Genomic DNA, 20,886 nt, shown 5'->3' on the forward strand with positions numbered 1-20,886 from the left:
GCGTGAGGGCGTTTGAAACGCCTCTGAAGCGTCTCAGTCTGTCCATACAGCGATTTGCGGATAGAGTTAATCCCTACAACGGCTCAGGTCGGGCCGACTGAACCGTCTCAAATCTGAAACGCTTCAGAACCACTTCGGAGTGTCCATACATGACTTTTTGTGCCAGTATTGGCCCAGAACCGTTTCAGAGACGTTTCAATGGCCTGTGTATGAACGGCATAACAGAGGCTAGGTTAGGTTATATAAACCATTTATTTTATTTATTCCGATCATTCAGAGCATGAAGAAAGAAGAGAAAATGATAGAGAAAACAGTGTGAAAAACTCAGTAATACTTGGGTCGCCTGTGGTCAAACGAAGTGTCAACGTGTTTCGGTTAGTCTCAGTGGTCTCATTGACCCGTGGTCAGTTTTATTCCTTGTATTTCAAAGACGGCGGAATTACATCATGGTGAATATATAATGAGAGCGAGGCGCCAGCATTTTGAATAACAACAGCTCGTCCTTCCATGCAGACAAAATGAATATGCAAATCTTTCGTCACTTTCGTTCAGCCAATCAAGAAAAAGAATGTGAACGAAAGGAGCGAAAACGCTTTCGTCGTTTTCGTTCACCCAATCAGAACAAAGGATTGCACACGAAAAGAACGAACGTTGCAGCGACTAGCCAATCACAGGGCGTGTATCGTTCCTTTCGTTTCGTTTCGTCCATGCATTTAGCAAGTTCGCTATTCGGACAATGAATACGATAACAAATACGTAGATATTTAGCGTATATTACGCACTGGAAAAATGTTACGGTAGCATGCAAAGTCTATGGTAGAAATGTGACTGCGGTAAAAAGTAACAAACAAAAAATGAAATAGTTGAAAACGGCAATGAAGTCGGGTAGGGAAATTGAACAATGCAATGGTATTGAACGGTGGATATTGTAAATTCCTATAAGGAACCAGAAATGAACTTACAAGTTTGTGGAACACGTCTGTTCGTGTAACAATGGCGGCGCATAAGATGGCTTCGCTCGCATAGAGAGAGAAAATTAGGCTTTCCCTAAGTTTACAAGCGTGGCTGGGTACATCGTGTACCTTTGCGAGGTGGGTGTGCTCGAAAACGAAGGTCAATGCAAAATTTGGATTCAAAATCGGCTGTTTTGGCGGAGAAACTGCCCGCCGTATTTCTGAGGAGCCACCAGCGGTTTTTCCTATATCAGTCTGCGAGGCCGTTTAACGCCGATAACACACAGCCCTGTCACCGCACAGGCGCCGGCATGCGTTGGCTGCACGTTTAAAGCAGCTCAACTTTCCAAGATCAAACGGTCAGTATCTCGTGAAAACAGCGACATTGCAATGAAAATTGTTTTAGTCTGTGCTTTTAATCAAATGAAAATGCATGTGGCCTCGGTTTTCAATTTCAACGGCCTAGGTCCGATGTTTCCTCTCGTCTGATCATCGTCGTAAACCATGCGCCTCTTTACGGCAACAACTCAGCGCTACCCGTCAAGCGATTGATTTTTGCGTAGGTCAGCGAACCGAAAATTATTGCTCTGGCTCACGAGAATGTCGTCTGATATACATTTCCGTGCGTTGTCGCCCCCGTATGTATCTGTTGCGTTTTTACCGTACATGTAGGCATTTGTAATCTGTGGACTGCCTTGCTTTTAGTTGTATATGGTGTTTACTGCTAGCAGCCCTAACTATGTACGTGCTTGAATATTAAAATCCAAAGCACTCTTTCATTCTGCACCTATCTTTGTCACACATTCTCTTGTTTCTTCCGCTGCTCTGGTCTCTGGAACTTCGCTTTTGCTTGCAAATGCTTTCTAGTTTATTTTAGTTTTGCGCACATGTGCTTGTATGAGTTGAGGGATTGGAAAGAGTTATACAGTATGCCAAGTGATATGTTTTATTTAATAAAATGTAGTTACGGGGATTGGACTAGATTAGTTGCTAGACAGCTATTTTCAACTCCTTTTCCTCATTAATTGTATACTTACACTGTACTGTACTGGATTTTGTAATCACCTACATTATATATATATTTATTGGAATAACGAATTCAATCCAATTCAATAATAAATTTATATTGACCGTTTACTTTATTCAGACTAATACACATGTTGCCAAATATAGTAGAGGCCAAATAACTTTTGAGAATTTCAATAGTAATAGTACAGAAAAATAAATTACGTTTTCATTTTGTCGATCCAATGCTACAAGTAGGTAAATTTCTATTAGTGACGTTGGTTCACCGAAAGGATGTTTTATTGCTATAGTATTATGCACGTGATTATTCAGACTGGACAAATCGTGGTGAATTTACAAAATCGCGTTCTTCTGTAAGTTTGCTATTTTCAATTATCACTGTGCAGCCTAACTACGGAACAGCTCAGTTATTATGGCCGGGGTGGACCGGCAAATTCTTCTTGTGCATCAGTCAAAATAGGTGAAGCCCCGCAACCACTGCCCCCTCAATTGATGAACCCCTTTTAAGATGACGAAAATTCAAACCCCCCCCCCCCCCCCCCATCGCTTGAGTAAGTGTTGATCCAATTTTGCATGATAAAACTGGCCATTACCGGTATGTACAATATAACATCAGTGGAAAGATATTTTTCCAAGACCCTGCTCTTCTTCCGAACTTGTGTTCACTATATGCTGTCTCAGAAAGTTCAAAAAGTTCTTCATCATTTGTGCTGCTGCCGATGTCATAGATTACAACATCACCATCTTCTTTCTCGGCAAAAAGCTCTGAGTCTGATATGTCACTGTCACTGTCATTTTCTGTATTTTGAACAGTTTCCGAATAATTTATGATCTTTCTCTGAGTTTCCTTTCTGTTCTCTCCTGAGTACATCACAGGAAACTGCTTTGATTTTGTCTCTTTTGTTCCCTTTGGTTGACAGATTCTGATGAATTAAGTATTTGTTTAAACTGGCCCCCCAGTCGCTTGGCTTTTCTCGTCTTTTGTCTGTGCGACAGCCTACTTCTAATGTGACAGTCCGCTGTTCTGTTTTAATATGCAGACTTGGAGCAAGTCTAGTATTTGTTCATTTTTGTACATATAATGTACATACCGTGTACTTCTCAACAAACATTGAACCAAAACCTACACGGCCATTTCCGTGATCCCTTCTTGGACCACATATCCTGGTATTTCTGTTGATGTACGTCTTTCAGGTTGATTGAAAACTCTGTAACATTCAGCTACATTTCACTTCCAAGGGAAATTGTGCATTTTCACCTAAATGCATTTTTCAGAGGAAAATGTTGCATTAGAATTTCCTCATATCACCAAAAATGCAGGATATAAGGTCATGAAGGGGTCAAATAGCCAATTTACAATGTACAGGCCTAGGTCCCCACCGCCCCTGTAATAAGGAGGCGCAAAGTGAGCTATAATAAAAGTGCTGGATCAAGGACATGCTCCTTAGTGGAATACTCTGGCCACAATACCTTATTAATCCTACCTGAAGGCTGAGGATACTTTACTTCATAGTATATTTTATATTTTTTTTATAAGAGTTATAATACAAAAAGGTATATATATATATATATATATATATATATATATAATATATAATATATATATATATATATATATATATATATATATATATATATATATATATATATATATATATATAATATATATATATATATATATATATATATAATATATATTTATTTCTTCCTTATTGCTAATTGACATAAAACAAAGCCATTACTTTTCATTTATATTCCAGCCTTTGCGTTTATTTATTCAGATAAGTTTTGTACATCTCTTTCCCGAAAACTTGTCAGATATCAACAGTAGTGCTATGCAACAGCACAAGGAGAATATTTCAATGTATGCCAGGTTTCAGTTTAACGTATAACTTGCACCTAATCATTGCCTAATCTCAGCCAAAGGCTGATAGGAATTGTTCATTGCCCTCAGCGAACTCAATTTACAAGAAGACAAGCCTGTATAGAGTTGCCAAGGCAAGATGTTGATGCGACAGATAATACACATACTTTTGTTCAGACTTACGGCGAAATTACTTCAGAGAATGAAATCATGCAGAGCATCATTTTTGTTTCCCAGAATATTTTTGAACACTAAAACTGCTTTTTGACGAAATTAATACTTATGAAAATCAGTGACCCCCGCCCTCTGTACTGTTTGAAAATACATGATTCCCCTTTGCAGTATTCAAATTTAAGGTGACCCCTGGTTTTTGCCCCACCCACCCTGGCCGTAATTACTGAAATCTTCGTAACAGAGTGTAAACTGAGAGGGGGCCACCAATGTTTCCTAGCTGTGTCAAAAGGTTATCTCCGAAAATATGACACAACTTTCTAATAATAGTTTCCGAGTCTGAAGACGATATTTCGCCGAATAAATACGTGATATCGAGAAAATAATTGGCAGCTTAACTTTGATGAGCCACCGTGAAAAGGGACTTGTCTTTTCGGAAAATCTCAGAAACTGTTTTGTAGCCAGCCAGTGATCAGAAGTGAATTTCAGCCGGCGTCAATAACAAACGATTTCCCATTTCCATCTTACATATTTTACACACATTTGAACCAAATCCACTACACTATCTCTAAAATCATTCAGTGAATAAACTGCTCTTAAGTTTGTTGATTACACAGTAAAATTTATTATCATAGCTTTCAGATTATACTATACCTTCAAGTTGGTACAATTACACAATTTGACAGCAACATTCACTTCTTGAAAAAGTCATCGTTAATCTGGTAAGCTACCTTACCTTTTCGTCAGTAGTTGAATTAGAATAATAAGACCAGTTTTTATAGTAAACCTTTCATTGTAGTAAACCATTTCATTGCAAATTCTGAAATTAGTAATGCTTTAACTGCTTACCAGCAGTCTGATTGAGCTGATGCACTGTCGAAAATACAATTACAGTTAAACGTGTATAACAGTTTCATTTTTCACTCAAACAGTAGAATGACCTATCTAGCAATACTTAGTGACATATTATCATTGCGTGAAAATCATAATATTTTGAGAAAATAAGTAAATTACCAGACACTAGAGAAGTATAGGATAAAACTTAAATCTGTCCATGTCATCAGTTTTACGTCATAAAGAGTGAACTCCTAAATAAATACGTGTGAACACTTTCTTCTTCGGAAACATAAAGGACTTTGGACAAACTCTGTGGCAACTTTCAGTTTGCTCAGAGTGTCAAAGGTCGCGCGTCATGAGAGTATGCGTCATCGGAGACCTTCAATCGAGATACGAAAGACAGTGGTAGCGAAGTATAGTAGCCCTCAATAAGCCTTTCACTGCGTAAACAGTAACCTGTTGTTGTAGTTCCGTATTTCCACAATAGTTCTTTATTTATCATATTTAGGTCAGGGATCGAACGCCAATACACCGTCACACGTATAGTCTGCAGTACACCAAACGACGACCATTTACATGTCCTGGCTTACTTTTCCTCGTTGCGAGGAGAACTAAATTATCAGTTTAATCACAAGGTGAGTGGTGTGACTGTAAGGGTGACCCTTTTATTTTTTGTTTCTCATCTCCAGAGGAATACTCGGGCAGGGCGGGCGGTCGAAATAAAAAAAATACAAGTACCAAAAAACCCCAACTGTATGTTTCAGTTCAATGTTCTGGCCATTCAGTCTCTATAATTTTTAAGTACAAAAACACGTGTATTTGTTTCAGTTCAATGTTCTGTCCATTCATTGTCACTGCAATTGCTTGTCTTTCAGTTCAGTGTTCTGTACTCTCTGTCCTTTCAGTCTGAGTCGCTGCAATCTCACAATTTGATGATGGTGGTGCTGTTGCTAGGATGATCGCCTCAGAGGCGGCGCAAATAAAAAAGTTTTTTTATTTTCATGTCGGAGCTGAAATTTACGGTCGGCCGGGAGATGAGAAGCACAAAAATACATAAAATGTCGCCCTAAGATCATGGTGGGAAGGAGGTCTGATTGAAAGTGGATTTTCAACAACGTTCAGAACATAAGATCCATTGTGTGTATGTATCCATAACTTTTTGAGCGAGCACGTTTGCGAAAGTATGAAGAAAGACGAATACGTAATAGCTAGAGACGCATACTAAGGACACAAACTTACTCTTTTGAACTAAAAAGCAACAGAAAGACGAAAACAAGACACGGTACATTGTGGATTTGCGAATACAAGGACACAAAGTAGTCATTGTGGGTATTAGCAGAACACGTCTTGCGAAACACTGCTTGCTGACGTAGGTCGGCAGTTTACACAGTGGCAGGCTTTTGTGTACATTGTACTTGCATATCATTGATGGTCCATCACCTTTACTTTCATGACCCAAAGGTGGGTAGGTAGGTGTGTGGGAGAGGGGAGTAGGCCTACTAGTACGCAACTCTTTCTGACCCACATTTTAAAATAATATCACTGTAACTTCCAGATGATAGTTCTTTAAATTTTTCTACGTGCATTTTTGTGGTACTCTTCAAAGTATGACTGTTACAGCTACAGCATTCCAATATTTTTTCTGTTAAAAGTTCATAACAAGGTTCTAACATGTTCCTGTAGCATATAAAACAAATTTAATACAAATCATTGCCCTTCTTATTATGTCCTGGTTAATAATTGGCAGAATTGGAGATTAGGTTTGACAGTAATTTGCGACATAAAACTGTGGGGTATGGGGTAAGTTTTGGTCCTATTTCATGAAAACTATAGAAGATATTGCATATTGCAATATAGCATTTCAAAGAACAATATTTTTCATTTCTAATGATATCCCACAAGTCAGGCCATGTTATAGAGTAAGCTCAGTAGATGACTTACAAGAAGACAAATTTGACAAAAATGCATGTGGGCCGCAAAATCGTGATTTTCAGGTACACTTCAAAACATGACAGTAACAGCTATCGAGTCCCTATATTTTTTCTGTTAAAATCCCATTTCGTATTCTAGGGATCCCAAGGCTTCTGTAAAATACAGGTTTGTTACCCTGTGGGGGGAAGCACATAGATGCCCCCTCAGGCCAATGGCCTAATAGATTGTTAGTAATGGCTGCTGTATCAGCAATACAAGGAGGCATCGAAAATTTTCCAAATACGTCTTATCAAAATTTTTTTAGAAAAATATTTTAAAATGATATTTATAAAAATAGACAGTCATCAACAGTTTATATTACTATAAGGAGAAAATGACAATAGGACTACATGGGCGTGTTTTAAATTCTTATTTTTATAGCTGTGCATTAATCGTTCATTGCATACGAATAAAATGCTCATTCACGATGAACCAGTGTAGCAAAACTGGTAAGTATAGTGACTAGAGACAATAATGCATGGTAAATACCAACTTTTGACATTTACTTTCTTCTTCAGCACATTGCAATAAGTAAATAACATCCATAAATCCATTTGATTTGCTTCATTGGAAGGAAACCATATATATCATATTTTCTTCCGGTTAAAATACTGAATTACCAGAAGAAATCGATTTAAAGTCATCCAATTCTATGACGTCATATTTGTTTGCTAAAACTTATGCATTTTAGAATGACCAGTATCTAAGCTTTCTAAAACTATAAGGTATATGGCATTTCAAGCCAGTTTACTTCATCAGGGAAGGAATGTTGTACCCCTACCCCAGCTTTTGCGCACCCCATACCGATACACGCAATTCAAAATTGACTCCAGAGAAGTAGTGTATTGTTAAATATCCAATGTTAACACTTATTATCTTGTTTAATCTGTAGAAATAAATAATGTAAACACCAGAAGCTGTCAAAATTTTGCTTCATAAAAAGTAAATTGTTACATGGTATTTCGGGTAAAAAAATTCAAAATTGGCAAAAAAATTCATTTTAAAGTCGTCTTATTCAATGTACACAAATTTATTTTGCTTAAGTTGGTATTTCTCATAAAAAGCAGTATCTGAGCTTTCCAAAAATGTAAGGTTTGTGTTATTTCATGCTAGTTTACTCAATGTAGGGGAGGATATAGTACCCCCTACCCCTACCCATTTTCCGCCATTTTTCACGGCCCAGATAGGTAGTGCATCCCAAAATATCCTATGTTAACATCTTTTTTCTTGTTCAGCAGGTCATAAATAACAAAAAAATACCCATGTAGTTGAGATGTGGGGGGTGCAAGGTAGGCCCCTCCAGCCTACGAATACAATGAGGTCACTGTGAACATATCGGATTCCTTTGAGAGAATTGAATAGCTGACCTTTGACCACCTCGTTTTCTTCTGTAGCCTTCGACACTGAAGATGGAAGAAATGTCTCACAGGCGGAAATCATTTACTTTTTCTCTAGCCTTTGATTCACTTTCTTGTTTCTATCACATTCTCAGCTGAAAACGACAAGTATGAACAGCCCTCCACCGCCGTACTCAGGCACGCACTACGACGCAGCCTATCCGCAGTACCCAGCGCCAAACCAGCCTGCGTACGCACCGTCAAATCAGCCGCCATACGCCCAACCGCAGCCACAGCCGTACCCAGCCGCATACCCAGCCCAACAATCGCCGCCTTATCCATCCGGTCAACCCGGATACGGTCCACCGCCAGACCCGTACGCTCACCAAGGGCCGTATCAACATCCCCCGCCAGCACCGCCTCAGCCTCAGCAGCCATCGTATACGTATGGCGGTGGCAATCATTACCATCAGTCTACACAGAGCACAGTGGTTTTAATGCAACCACAACAGACAAGGTAGGTCAAAGCTGGAGAGAAAAAATATCTTTCAATTTTTTTGACTCCACACATACTCTTGAAATCGTTTTACATTGCCCTTAGGCCCGGTTTAACTCTTTGAACGTTGCTTGGGGCCGGCTGATCTCAACCCGCATGATGAAATAAGTCACAAATTGTACGTCATAATTTCTTGTACAACCTACTTTATCGAGTTGGATTAGACCATAGACTAGATACCGGGCATATTGAATCGTCTATTCTTGTTGGTGATCACTATAAAGATTCATGTTGAGCAGGTTCTATAGGCACTGTACTCAAGTTCGCGACTTTAGCGAAGCACGGTCACTCCACAAAAATGTGCGAAGAAAAGACACCTTTAAGGTAAAATCAAGTTTACGAGTGAAAGTGAAACCAGTCTGCTATTCCTAAGCCCAAGAATTGCTCATTTATATTTTTTTCAATACATCCACATATACGATAACCTTAGGGGCACGCCATGACAATCATGAACATTTGTGATGCTCAATCACCTTCAAATTTCGTTTCGAAATGTTTGTTCAAGAACCTGTCAGCAGTTTCAGCTTTCAACGGCCTATTGTTTTATTAGAAGTCCAAATCATAATTCCATCATTCGATTTCGAATTCATACTTCAAGCTTTATATTACGAGATGGCATGTCAGTTCAAACGCAAGGAGTAGCGTTTGCCAAAGGCGTGCTTTAATTATCCACTGTCCCTTACAAAAACTAAAACCCACTTCCCTTCGGAATATCTGTCTTTTCCGTCGAATGACTACAGTACAGCTTCTCCCTCGAAGCCAATCATTTACATTCGATTTTAATTATTGCACGTTGATGGGATTCCCCTCCGCCTATAACGTCACAAAACATACTTCTATAGAATGCTTCTATATTTATCAGCGTGTAGTATCTGTGGAGTGCGTTCAGTCCCTCTGCGCAGACACACTCCAACTCATTCGTCGTGATCTAATGATGAACGGTGTTCACAAATTTGATTAATTGCGCCTTTGGACAAGAACTTGACAACGAGTGAGGTCGAACGTCTTGAGATCAGGTGCAGCGCACTCATGATTTTCTATGTCACCCATATACTTTGTAATTAAGGATGTACGATTTTCGTCGTCCAATTTCTTGATGAAGTTCTTCATGGCGGAGATCTTCGGTGCGTAGCCTCCTTCGAAACGACACGATAACGATCGGTAAAATTAAAAGTAATGTCATTTCCCTAAATTGTCGATTTTTGGATTCTCCTTTGTAAGTATTATCAAAATGTGTGATAAAATATAGGGGTCACCGCGCTCGTTTTTGAGATACATGACCATGAATTTTGCCATTTATGAGAAAAGCTGCTGAGTCAGCATTTTTTCACCGATGCATTTTCTATGGACGAAATAATTCAATGCTATTTATCTCAAAAGTTAGCGGGTGACCATATCATTTTATTTGATCACTATTATTTATTTCTCTAGACTGAGCTTTGTGCAAATTTTCATGAACATGACAATAGTAGAAATTGATTTTCCAGCAAATTTCAATGTAATCCTACGGGAAGTGACAAATTCCACGCGCGCGTGCCGCTCGTACATAATTAATACTCTAATTTGATGTTATTTTCTACAGTGAGGGTCATTTATTTATATTGAGGACAGACAACCCGAAGATGGTAACTGATCAAGACCCCTGTTTTGGTTATGATATAGCTTGGAAAACACTTTTAATTGTTATACGGTACTTGCACTTATAGATCGATACCTAATGGGCGAAGACATTGGAATCTGTCAGAGTTCCATGAGATGAAGGCAACTCGACTACAAAAGATGAGAATGTAATGGTGTTTCATAAACTGTTCGATCGATCATTTATTTTTCACAGGGGAAATGTGGTCGTAGTTCAAGATGAAGTGGTGAATAGTTGTGCCATGGACTGTGAAGAGTGTGGAGATAATTGCTGTGGACGATGCTGTGCCGACATGTGGAAGTGCGACAAATATCATAAATGGTATGCCAGTTGGTTTGTTGCCAATGATACCCATGTTGTCTTTCTGTGTGCGTTTTGACATTTATCTCGTAGACTTCATCAACTGTTTACATTCCAGCCGTCAACATACCTTTCACTTTTCAATTCTTGTCAGAAGTTATCGTACCCTTTCGTCAAACGCTTTTATTTCTTTCTGTTTGACTGCCTGATTGAGACGGTGCGTCCTACTTTCTCTGTTTCTCTGTCACTCTCCCTGGTCTGTATCTGTGTCTGACTCTGTATCTGTATCTCTCTCTCTCTCTCTCTCTCTCTCTCTCTCTCTCTCTCTCCTCTCCTCTCTCTCTCTCTCTCTCTCTCTCTCTCTCTCTCTCTGACATTCATACATATACATACCAATGTTCAGATTGTCATTGATTGAAAGAAATAATTTCGAAGAATATTTGTTTGCAACGTTGTGCAAAAAACAGTCACTGTTAACACTGTGCAGAACAGTTCATATCGTCATATCGTCATGTACATATCCTAGCCAGAAAATTATGGTTCAGTGACAAAAGGAGAAGGCAGTGCCAAGACAGCAGAGTGCTTTCAAACGTCTACGTCATCACTGATTCCATTTCTTCTTCTTCGACAGGTATTCCATGAGTGGGAAAGGTTTTGGCTGGATCCTGCTGCTAATTCTGTTTTATTTAATCGCTGGCACCGTCGGCCTTGTCTTCTTTCTCGTCGCCATGGCCGTCATATGTCTCTTTCTTTCCGGTGGAGATTAGCGATGCGTGGGAACAACGCCGAGAGTTTGTACATATATATAAGTTTATATATATATATATATATATATATATATATATATATATATATATATATATATATATATTATATATATATATACAATTCAGCTAATCAGTCCGATTTCTAGATAATCCAAAAATCACACAACAAATGTGTCTAGAATTATGTACGCAGAATTTTCATGTGAGACTCAAGCACGCGAACGAACGAACGAATTACACAACGACAAGTATGTAAAACTATGTAAATATGTAGTATAAACAGTTTTTCACTTTTTCAACTTTTTGGTGACAGCTTCATCAGATGATACTATTTTATTTCGTTAGCATCGCAGAAATAGCTATTTACCGTTGCAAAATATTTATTGTACTTTACGTTCGATTGTAAGCCTTAACATCTCTCACTTAAGTTTCATCTATCCTGCAATCTTCAGACAAAAGTGAAAGGATTCTCAGTGACACTCTCATTTATATGTTTTGGGGCGTACCATTCTATTTGTAGGTGATGTATATATATATATATATATATATATATATATATATATATATTATATATATGTATGTATACTGTACACGCAATTTTACATTTTCATAAGCGGAAAACTAATTGAAAAATAAAGGTGATTTAAAAATTACCGTACAACACTTTTTTCAAAAAACTAACTTTGCATTTGCATATGTATATATTGATTTTTCCCATTTTTGGGACATACTCAGCGTTTTGAATTAAATCATATCAGACTGAATGCGTCCAGTTAGCCAATGCGTTGTTCTGATTGGACAAAAGCTCATGCCGATTGTTGTAAAATTGAAAAAAAATCGGGACCCTCAACTAGTATTCATGGCACAAATACGTAGATAAAAGCAAATTCGCAGATAAAATATGGAGATTTAACAAAGCAGACTGTATTTTTAGAACTAACGTGTGTCATGTATGGAGTTATGATATGAAGCCATGCATGCCTCTGGCTACGTCACAAGTAAAAAAGTGGGCTAGAGGGGGTCTACGTGCGCCCCCGCCCGACAGGATAACGAATCCGTATTTTTCAGAAGCTTCGGGATCCCTAGAATACGAAATGGAATTTTAACATAAAAAATATAGGGATGCAATAGCTGTTACGGTCATCTTTTGAAGGGTACCGCAAAAGCACGTTTTTGCGACCTACGTGCATTTTCGTCAAACCTGTCTTCTTGTAAGACATCTGCTGAGCTTATTTTTAACATAACCTGAATTGTTCTTATTTCTTAAATATTTTATCGATTTATGTAGTATGCGCCTTGAAATGAAAGACTTAAACTTTGGCTCAAACTTTCCTCAATGAAACTTTTAACTAGTCTCTTATCAACTCAAGAATAAAAATCAGGGTCACCGTGCAAACTTGGGTTTTTGAGAAAGAAACCGCCTAATATTTACCGATATTAGCAAGTCACAATGGCAGCCTTACATCCCTGTGTTAAATTTTGTGGGAAAATAAAATTTCCGATTTTTGAAAAACTAGGACGGTCAAAATATTTTTTCTTCAAGAGCTTTTATGGGTAGAGAGTTGAGACTCATTTCAAATCACCGTGCGAAAATTCGCACCAGCTATATATGCCACGGATTCGCCATGTCTATGAATATGCGTGATACTATAACTGCTCAAATTTCGTTGTGCAATGTTTGTTCATAGACCCTCGAGAGGTCTATGGTTTGTTCAAGAAAATATCTGCAGTTAAACCTTCCGTGTTATTGCAAGTTGAACTCATAGTGTCATGTTCGATTTTTATGTCGTACCTTAAAGTTTCTTTTACGAGATGAAATGTGAGGTCAAAGCGACTAGCGTTGGCCATGTGCGTACTTTAGTTATCCACTGTCCCTTACAAGAGACGAAGAGAGTACTTGCCTTCTGGATATCAGACTTTTCCATCGAACAACTACGATAGTGCGTCTCCTTCTTTGTCACCCCGGCCTTTAAATTCGTTTGTAATTACTGCAAGTTGATGGGATTCTTCTCAATAAATAACGTCATAGGACATCCTTCCGTTTTAAAATATGATCTCTCATTTTCGAATCAAATATTCTGACAAACACCCTCTTCTTGGTTTGAAGGACTCCGTCTGAAACTAATTTCAACAAAACTGTGCATTGCCGGACTGTGGCTGTGTACATGTACACGAGTTACGCAATGTTGAAGACGATGTAATACTAGTAGTTATGTTTGGTACAGTGCCAGGGCAGAAAGCTTCTATATTTATTAGCGTGGAGTACTAGCTCAGGAGTGCTGCGCAACTCGTCAAAATACGGACACATCACTCGAATACGACGCGGTATCGCCCTAACTTCGTGTAATAACCCCTTTATCATACATGCATGCTTTGGTTATGACTGTTTTCCTACAGACGCTCCGAAATTAGCGACGAAATCAACTGGAAATCGACCTTGCTTCCTTCAGGCTGTACTTATAAAAAGTTGGTTGCTAAGGAGTGATGACAACCGTATCACTTCTTGATATATTCCGCTATTGGGCCATTCCACTTCAAAGAAGGGTTTATGAGCACTTTTAAAGCGAACAATTTAAATATTACGATGTCGACACAGGTTTTCACAATTTTAAGAAGATTTATTGGCATCATTTTACAAGTGGTATAGCCACAAACTGATGACGTCAAAGATGTGCTTACTTATGGAAATGAGGTCAAAGGTTACGTTCTAAAAGGGGCGATAAATTATTTTGGGGGTAAGAGTTAGGAATGGGGGCTTGGAAACTTAGGGGGAAATGATTGAAAAGAAGGGTCCCAATTTTTTACTCCTTTCCCTCATTTTGAGGTATCCTATTACTCTATCCATGTCTTCTTCAGCCAGCCTGATACCTATGTGGAAGCAACAGTTGATTAATGACAAGGGAGAGAAATGTTATTTTTAAGTTAGGTTTTTTTACACAACAACTATTACCGCTACCGGGGGTCGAACCCAGCACCTGCAGCATGTGAAGCACTACCTATAACCTGTACTCCACGAGAACAAGTTGCGAGAGAGGGATGCAATGTTTCATATAAACGTTAGGATGATAATGCTAAGCAGGAACTGATGAATTTATAATGTTCACTTGTAATGATTTGAAAGTCTTTTACGCATTTTCCTTCTTTTAATGAATTTATGCCTCTGCATTGATTCTTTATTGCCTGTCTTTATTTTTTCTCTGCATTGTCGTGTTTGTTGTGCAGATTGTTATTTTTTGAATATTTTTCATATTATTTGTTGTATTTGCACAATTAAAGTATTAAATTGTCACTTGTTTAGGATGTTTTATATGTTGAAAACTTTGTGTTTGACATTTATCATTGAATTTGTCATTTGCTGCCTTTTTACAATACGAAAGGTGTGTGTTCCGTTTTTGACAGGATACACTTTTATATAAAAGTGGTTCGTCACTCAACATGTATGCAATGCGATATTTCATTGCTTTTGTAGATGAAAACGTGAACAACAATTCGTTGGATATGCCACGAAAATTACATTATAAAAATTCCGCCGATCGACGAAGTGAATTAAGTACAGAAGCAAACGAAATTCGACGCCAATATAATGATTTAGGGTGCATATATTGTCACTAGCACAAGCTTGGTCTGGTTTGTGCATTCCAAGTGTCACACATCAGCGGCAGCTGTAGCCTCCTGAGTTGTCAATGTAGGCGTGATGTTAGTTTTTAGACCGTCTCAAAACATTTGGCATAATATGGTGTTATGTGCAGAGTTGCAATTAATCGATGAAGGGGACTGCAAACTTGAAGGACAGAGAATTGAAATACGTTGAACAAGCACGCCTTAGCTTTATCGCCGAAACGCCTCCGCCACATGAACTCATAAAGATAAGTTGGAAATAAGTCTGAAGGTGTGAATCCAATCCAATCCAATCCAATCCAATTTCGCATGGCATGCATCCACATGCCTTCAAAGGTGTTGGTGTGGGCGAAGGTTTGAGGATCCACAAAATGAAGACAATGATTAGCGGTGAAATGAGAGAACTGAGGAGACTTGGACAACGAAGAATAGGCCCCCTACCATTCATCGGAATAATATTGCAACCTTTAGGAACAAATCGATAAAGCATTGGCATTACGTACGCCGGTCAACAGAAATTAAAAAGGAAGTACAAATATCACGACCAATGACTCCAATCACCAAATGTCTGTTACTGTGTCGACTCAAGCTGTATTTGGACTTCCGGAACTTGAATTCAATATAGATTTTTTTTTGTTTACATCCGTGTATTCATAAATTTCCACAATACAGCATGGCAAAAAATCTATCGGAAGGCATATGCGAAGATAAAGAAAACAAATGTGTGGACCAAAAATTAAACCAATCAATAACAGAGTTTGAACTAATGTACAGGTGTGATTTTCGGCCTGTAGAAGAAGTAATGCAAATGAAAACATACAAAGATTTTTTGGCCGTCATATTGATTATTATTTGCATTTGAATGAACGCTGAATTCTGTTATGTAACTGGGTGCCGTCTTTGGCAACGGCTATATTGAAAGGGTCAATATGGCCATTGCCATCGGGGTCAGTTTGTACATGACAACAAATTTGATGAGTAAAACGTGAGTGGGGACATATTGTACCCGGAATGAGACGGAATTATTGCCGCGATCACATGAACTAACTAACCCTTACCCTAAAAACTCTGTGATGGTCTTCATTTGCTTGATTTTGTGTCGGGTGAAGCACAGTGGGAGCCAGAAATTGGGGTTAGCTGACCAAATTGTCGGAACTCCGCTCGCTTCGCTCGCTCCGTTCCGACAATTTGGTCAGCTAACCCCAATTCCTGGCCCTCACTGTACTTCACCCGATACAAAAACTAAGCAGTCGGAGATTGTGACAGTGATTTGAAGAAAGTGCAAATTTATGTTATTTTAACCTTATTAGTTAGTCAGTGCCGCAATTACGGGGCGTCTGTGTTTTGTGTACGGCGATTTTGACGTCATCAGTTTGTGGCTATACCACTTGTAAAATGGTGCCGATTTATCTTTAGTTTGAAATGACGGTGGATGTAAAACATAGGCGGGAATTTGTAAAATGGGTGTGTTTTCGTGTTTTGATACATAACCTCATCCCTGCGTGAAAGTTATGAGGCCGCCAAAATCGGGTCAAAATACTCGCGCCACGCTCAAACTTTATCGAGTATGAACAGCTGAGAGCACAGAGCAAGCAGCTCTGCGACATCTATGAATACACATACAGTGGATATAATACCCGTACCAGTCAGTTTATCTCGAGAATTATACATGTCCCCAGACGTCAAATATGCCGAATTTACCATCTCAGTAAGCGGATTAGGGAAAACATGAAGTGAGTACACTGTAAGCTGTAGTGTCGTAACTCGTTCGTGATTTTGTTGCTGTACGAATAAAACATTTCAAAGGTATTTCCGTCGTCTGCTCGTATATTTTCGTTCCTGGCTTGCCTAAATAAAACTAAACTAAACCTAAGCGAAAGTTTGACTTTCCCTAGATCTTACATTGTATCTGAAACCCGCACCGCATCGGTGCCACCAGACACGATCATGACCTGTACACTGACAGGTACAAATCGGGAATATAATGTGCACCTTCAACCTTGCCTATCGCGAGTATTTTCAGTGCGGTTGGATTTTCGTGGCTCATTTACGGCTGTAAACGATGTAATTCACCGCCCAGATACTTTAAGTTCATCAACAGGAAACTTGTCGTAAAGCGGTTCTATCATGATGCTCTGTAAACCGATATTTTTACGTATAATCATACATCCATGGTGTAATCTTCAGCAGCGTAGACGACACGAAAACACTTAACCGTGCACCGCCACGGGACCGGCCGTGAATTGACAGGCGTCGGCAAATTATACAAATTTTCAATACGTTTGTTTGTATGTTTTTGGTACAACTGTTAAGTTCAATGCCCATGAAATGACTGCAAACAACAGAATTGTGACCATAATCATAATGACCTTTGCGGATTGTCATTTGCCAAATTCGCTCAGCTGTTTTATATGTACATATACCAACGAAGGTCATGCATACCAGCGAAGGTCACGCGTACGCGTCGCTGTAAGTAGTTCGGTTACAGTGAAAATATAATTCGTATTTTCACTAGTTAAAATATGGGCTCATATCAGTACCGTCTGAACAATAGAAGAATGGCAATACAGGCATAGCATGTATGATATATATATATATATATATATATATATATATATATATATATATATATATATATATATATATATATATATATATATATCGAAGTATACAGATGTCCTCGTGGGAAAGTACAGTGCTCGATGGTAAAAGCAAAGCAGAGCGTTATAAATAAATAAATAAATAAATAAATAAATAAATAAATAAATAAATAAATAAATCATTATTATTATAATAAATATATAATATATAATATATTTAAACCATATATTTAAAAATTAAAATTTATATATATATATATATATATATATATATATATATATATATATATATATATATATATATATATGGCAAGCGAAGGTATTTGGTTACGGATATACGGCTTCTGGGTGAAATGTAGCATGTTTGGTGGGAAATAATCACCGAGCGAAACGAGTATAGCAAGACTGATGCTACTTTGCAAGCGTATTTGAAACTTTCAGCTTTCTTTTCGGCTAGTATGCTAGCTACAACCGTGATGGTCAGCATTGAACAGGGCTATTTATAGAACACAGGAGGTGACGCAGAAGCGTCGACTATACACGCTTGTTTACACAGTGTATCCGATAAAAAAAGTGGCTGTTCAATAAGTATCACGGTCCACAGAAAATACAGACACAAATTACTGAAATTTTGATAAAGCGAACCCATGTACAATGACGGATAAATGTCATTTGGGTACAGCGTATTGATCTTTTCAAGTTTATTCGTGACTCGTACACAAGCTACATACAGCAAACAAATGCAAGTTCTTGGACGATCTGATGTGTTTTGCAATTTCATTTTTTGCCATTGTATTTGGCAAGACACAACATTGTTCAATACCATTCATCAGACCAGATTTGGTAAATTTTGAAGTACTCACCTTATTTTTTAAGAATGCCTTTGATCATACGATAATAAAGATAAAACAATACTGTAACATCCAATCATTAACATCAATGCAATTCTTGGTCTTCAATTTACATGTCAGAAATAACATTTAAAAGTCACTGTGACACTTTACAAATCCATCACGTGAAATTCTCATGTTCCTTCTTTAAGCGTTGACAATCTTCATTGTCCTTAATATAATTCAAATATAAATTGTTTTCTTCCAGACTTCTTAAACAATCTCGTTAATCGTAATTAGTACATTTGCCAACGACATTGTATGTGTCCAGTCTGTATGCAAATCAACTTATTATTGAGATCTTTTTGTTTTAATTAATTGGTAATTAATAATAATGGTGCTGATGACTATCTAGTGCTTTTACTTTTGTATTAATAAAGTATCTCGAAGTCCTAACAGTTTCCGTACAATTGATCAAAACGTTGAAACGGAAATCAGCAATATATTAATATTTCACATTTCTGCTCCTGTACAGTACACACGACCATGACCACACAGTACCTGTTAGTTATAAACTTTGAAAAGAATAAATACAAACTTCAATAGTGCATTATTTAAATACCCTTTACTAGTTTCTTAAGTCTGAAAAGTAATTTTACCTACTCTAATAATTCGTAAAACTGTCTGACCCTTGCGCACCCCATTAGAAATATTCTCCCCTCGTCATGCTCCCCACACATTCGCACATTCAGTACAGCCGTCGATGTATCGTTCCGGTGATATCACCTTACAATACGACCCAGTAAAGACATCTTCCAAATCAATACTTGGTCAGTCAGGTGCATCTTCGCATATCCGATCGATCAAGCCATACTACCATCGAATTTGAAACCGTATTTGAGCTAAACTAGGGGTAGGGACATGTACAGATGTACATCATTTTAAAAATCCTCTTTGAGTAGAGAAGGGGCTCATACACGAGCGGGGGTTTGGACTAATACATTAGTTGATCACGTGTTGATTCTTGTTTACACGTACATAATCAAACTGACATGAGGGCATTAATTTTATCAACTTAAAGAAAATTTTGATGACACAATTCAATTTTGATGGCATTGTAACAATATATACATGTGAGTTGTTTTGCGATCGAACAACACACTATCCTATCTGAAAACGTGTTATTTAGGAACTTTTCACCGCTACATTGTTTTGAATAATTGCAAGACTTCAGAACGAGAAATCGAAAATTTGACTAAACAAAAAATCCCGATCTACCTATATACGATATATTTGAAAAGCATAGAATCGGAACTACATAACTTATTTTACTTGGCCTAAGCCGGACATTAGAGTTATCAATTTGACAAAGTTGAAATTTATTTCGTGTTTTATAACGATGACCCTTCTTCATTACATGAATAAAATATGGAATAGCAGAAAAAAAGTTTACATATTATTTATTAGTAAGGTGTAGACAGAGTGTTACAGAATTTCGTTTTCGGTTTGGTAGCCTTTTTGACAAAACATCTGGCTATATATGGCTGTCTGAGGCTGTCTAAAGGGAAAACAACAGCGGTGGTTGTGAATAAAAACGACAAAAAGATGATCTCATAGGAAGTCTGAGTATTAATTTAATAACTAAAGGGATTATCTGGTTATCGAGTATTATAATCATTTTATATTATGTTATCATTCTCGTGTTTTGTCAAAGTTCTACATCTGATCAATAATAGCAACTCCTGGTTTTAAGTTACAAGCAAAGTTTTATCCCCAAGTATTCGAATTGTCAAGATTTATATCATGGAGCTTGAAATTGTTCGCGTCATACAATGATATGGAATCAGCTAGGGTCCAGAATGTTAAAGCTTTTTAGCAGCTGGTCGATACATTTCATGACCCTTACCCAGGCTGTAAACCCGATGGTCGTTAACCACTTTGCTGGCAAATTCACTCGTACTGTTTATTAAGTATATACTTAACTCTTCATCGGATGAGAAACCAATTGCAAGCTGCAGTATCACAATTTCATTTCGTTATCATTCTTAATCTTATTTTTGATTTTCATGCAGATATCATCTAGAAATCAATAGGATAGCAACAATGAATGACCAACCACCTTGGTGGACCGCAACCACAGTCATACGGAGGACAACCACCTTATATACAGGCACGTACCGCATGGAGGCGCTCATTACCACACGCAGAACACTGTAGTTGTTGTGCCACCAACGAGGTAAGCTGTGGGTATTTATGGCTTCACACTCCTCGTCGTTTTGCTTGGCGTATTAATGTTAGGAGTTCCTTTTACCTATTAAAGCTCTTTCAGCTGTAACTTTTTAAGATATTTTGCAGTGTTTTCATCCTACTGTGAAATATGGTAAAATGCCCAGCGTTCAACATATCGCCTCGTGTTT

General features: G+C 37.9%; 1 protein-coding gene and 1 long non-coding RNA gene across 2 annotated transcripts in view; one reads left to right on the top strand and one right to left on the bottom strand.

Annotated features, from left to right (window-relative positions):
• The window catches only part of LOC139118413 (uncharacterized), a 130,488-nt gene that overhangs the window by 25,016 nt on the left and 84,586 nt on the right, over positions 1 to 20,886 (bottom strand). The gene's annotated exons all lie outside the window — the stretch shown is intronic.
• LOC139118410 (cell death-inducing p53-target protein 1-like) lies at positions 5,315 to 12,934 on the top strand. Its single transcript, XM_070681712.1, has 4 exons — positions 5,315 to 5,486; positions 8,315 to 8,676; positions 10,550 to 10,675; positions 11,286 to 12,934. Exons 2-4 carry the CDS (start codon positions 8,330 to 8,332, stop codon positions 11,419 to 11,421), a joined length of 609 nt encoding a protein of 202 aa, XP_070537813.1. The 5' UTR covers positions 5,315 to 5,486; positions 8,315 to 8,329; the 3' UTR covers positions 11,422 to 12,934.

This window comes from Ptychodera flava, chromosome 19 (assembly GCF_041260155.1).
Source record: "Ptychodera flava strain L36383 chromosome 19, AS_Pfla_20210202, whole genome shotgun sequence".
In the NCBI taxonomy this organism is placed as follows: domain Eukaryota; kingdom Metazoa; phylum Hemichordata; class Enteropneusta; family Ptychoderidae; genus Ptychodera; species Ptychodera flava.

Bases quoted from the DNA above. Each gene is read 5' to 3' on its own strand.
- LOC139118410 (XM_070681712.1), top strand. From the start codon at position 8,330: ATGAACAGCCCTCCACCGCCGTACTCAGGCACGCACTACGACGCAGCC. The intron at 8,677-10,549 runs GTAGGTCAAAGC...TATTTTTCACAG, and splicing joins ATGCAACCACAACAGACAAG to GGGAAATGTGGTCGTAGTTC. The intron at 10,676-11,285 runs GTATGCCAGTTG...CTTCTTCGACAG, and splicing joins TGCGACAAATATCATAAATG to GTATTCCATGAGTGGGAAAG.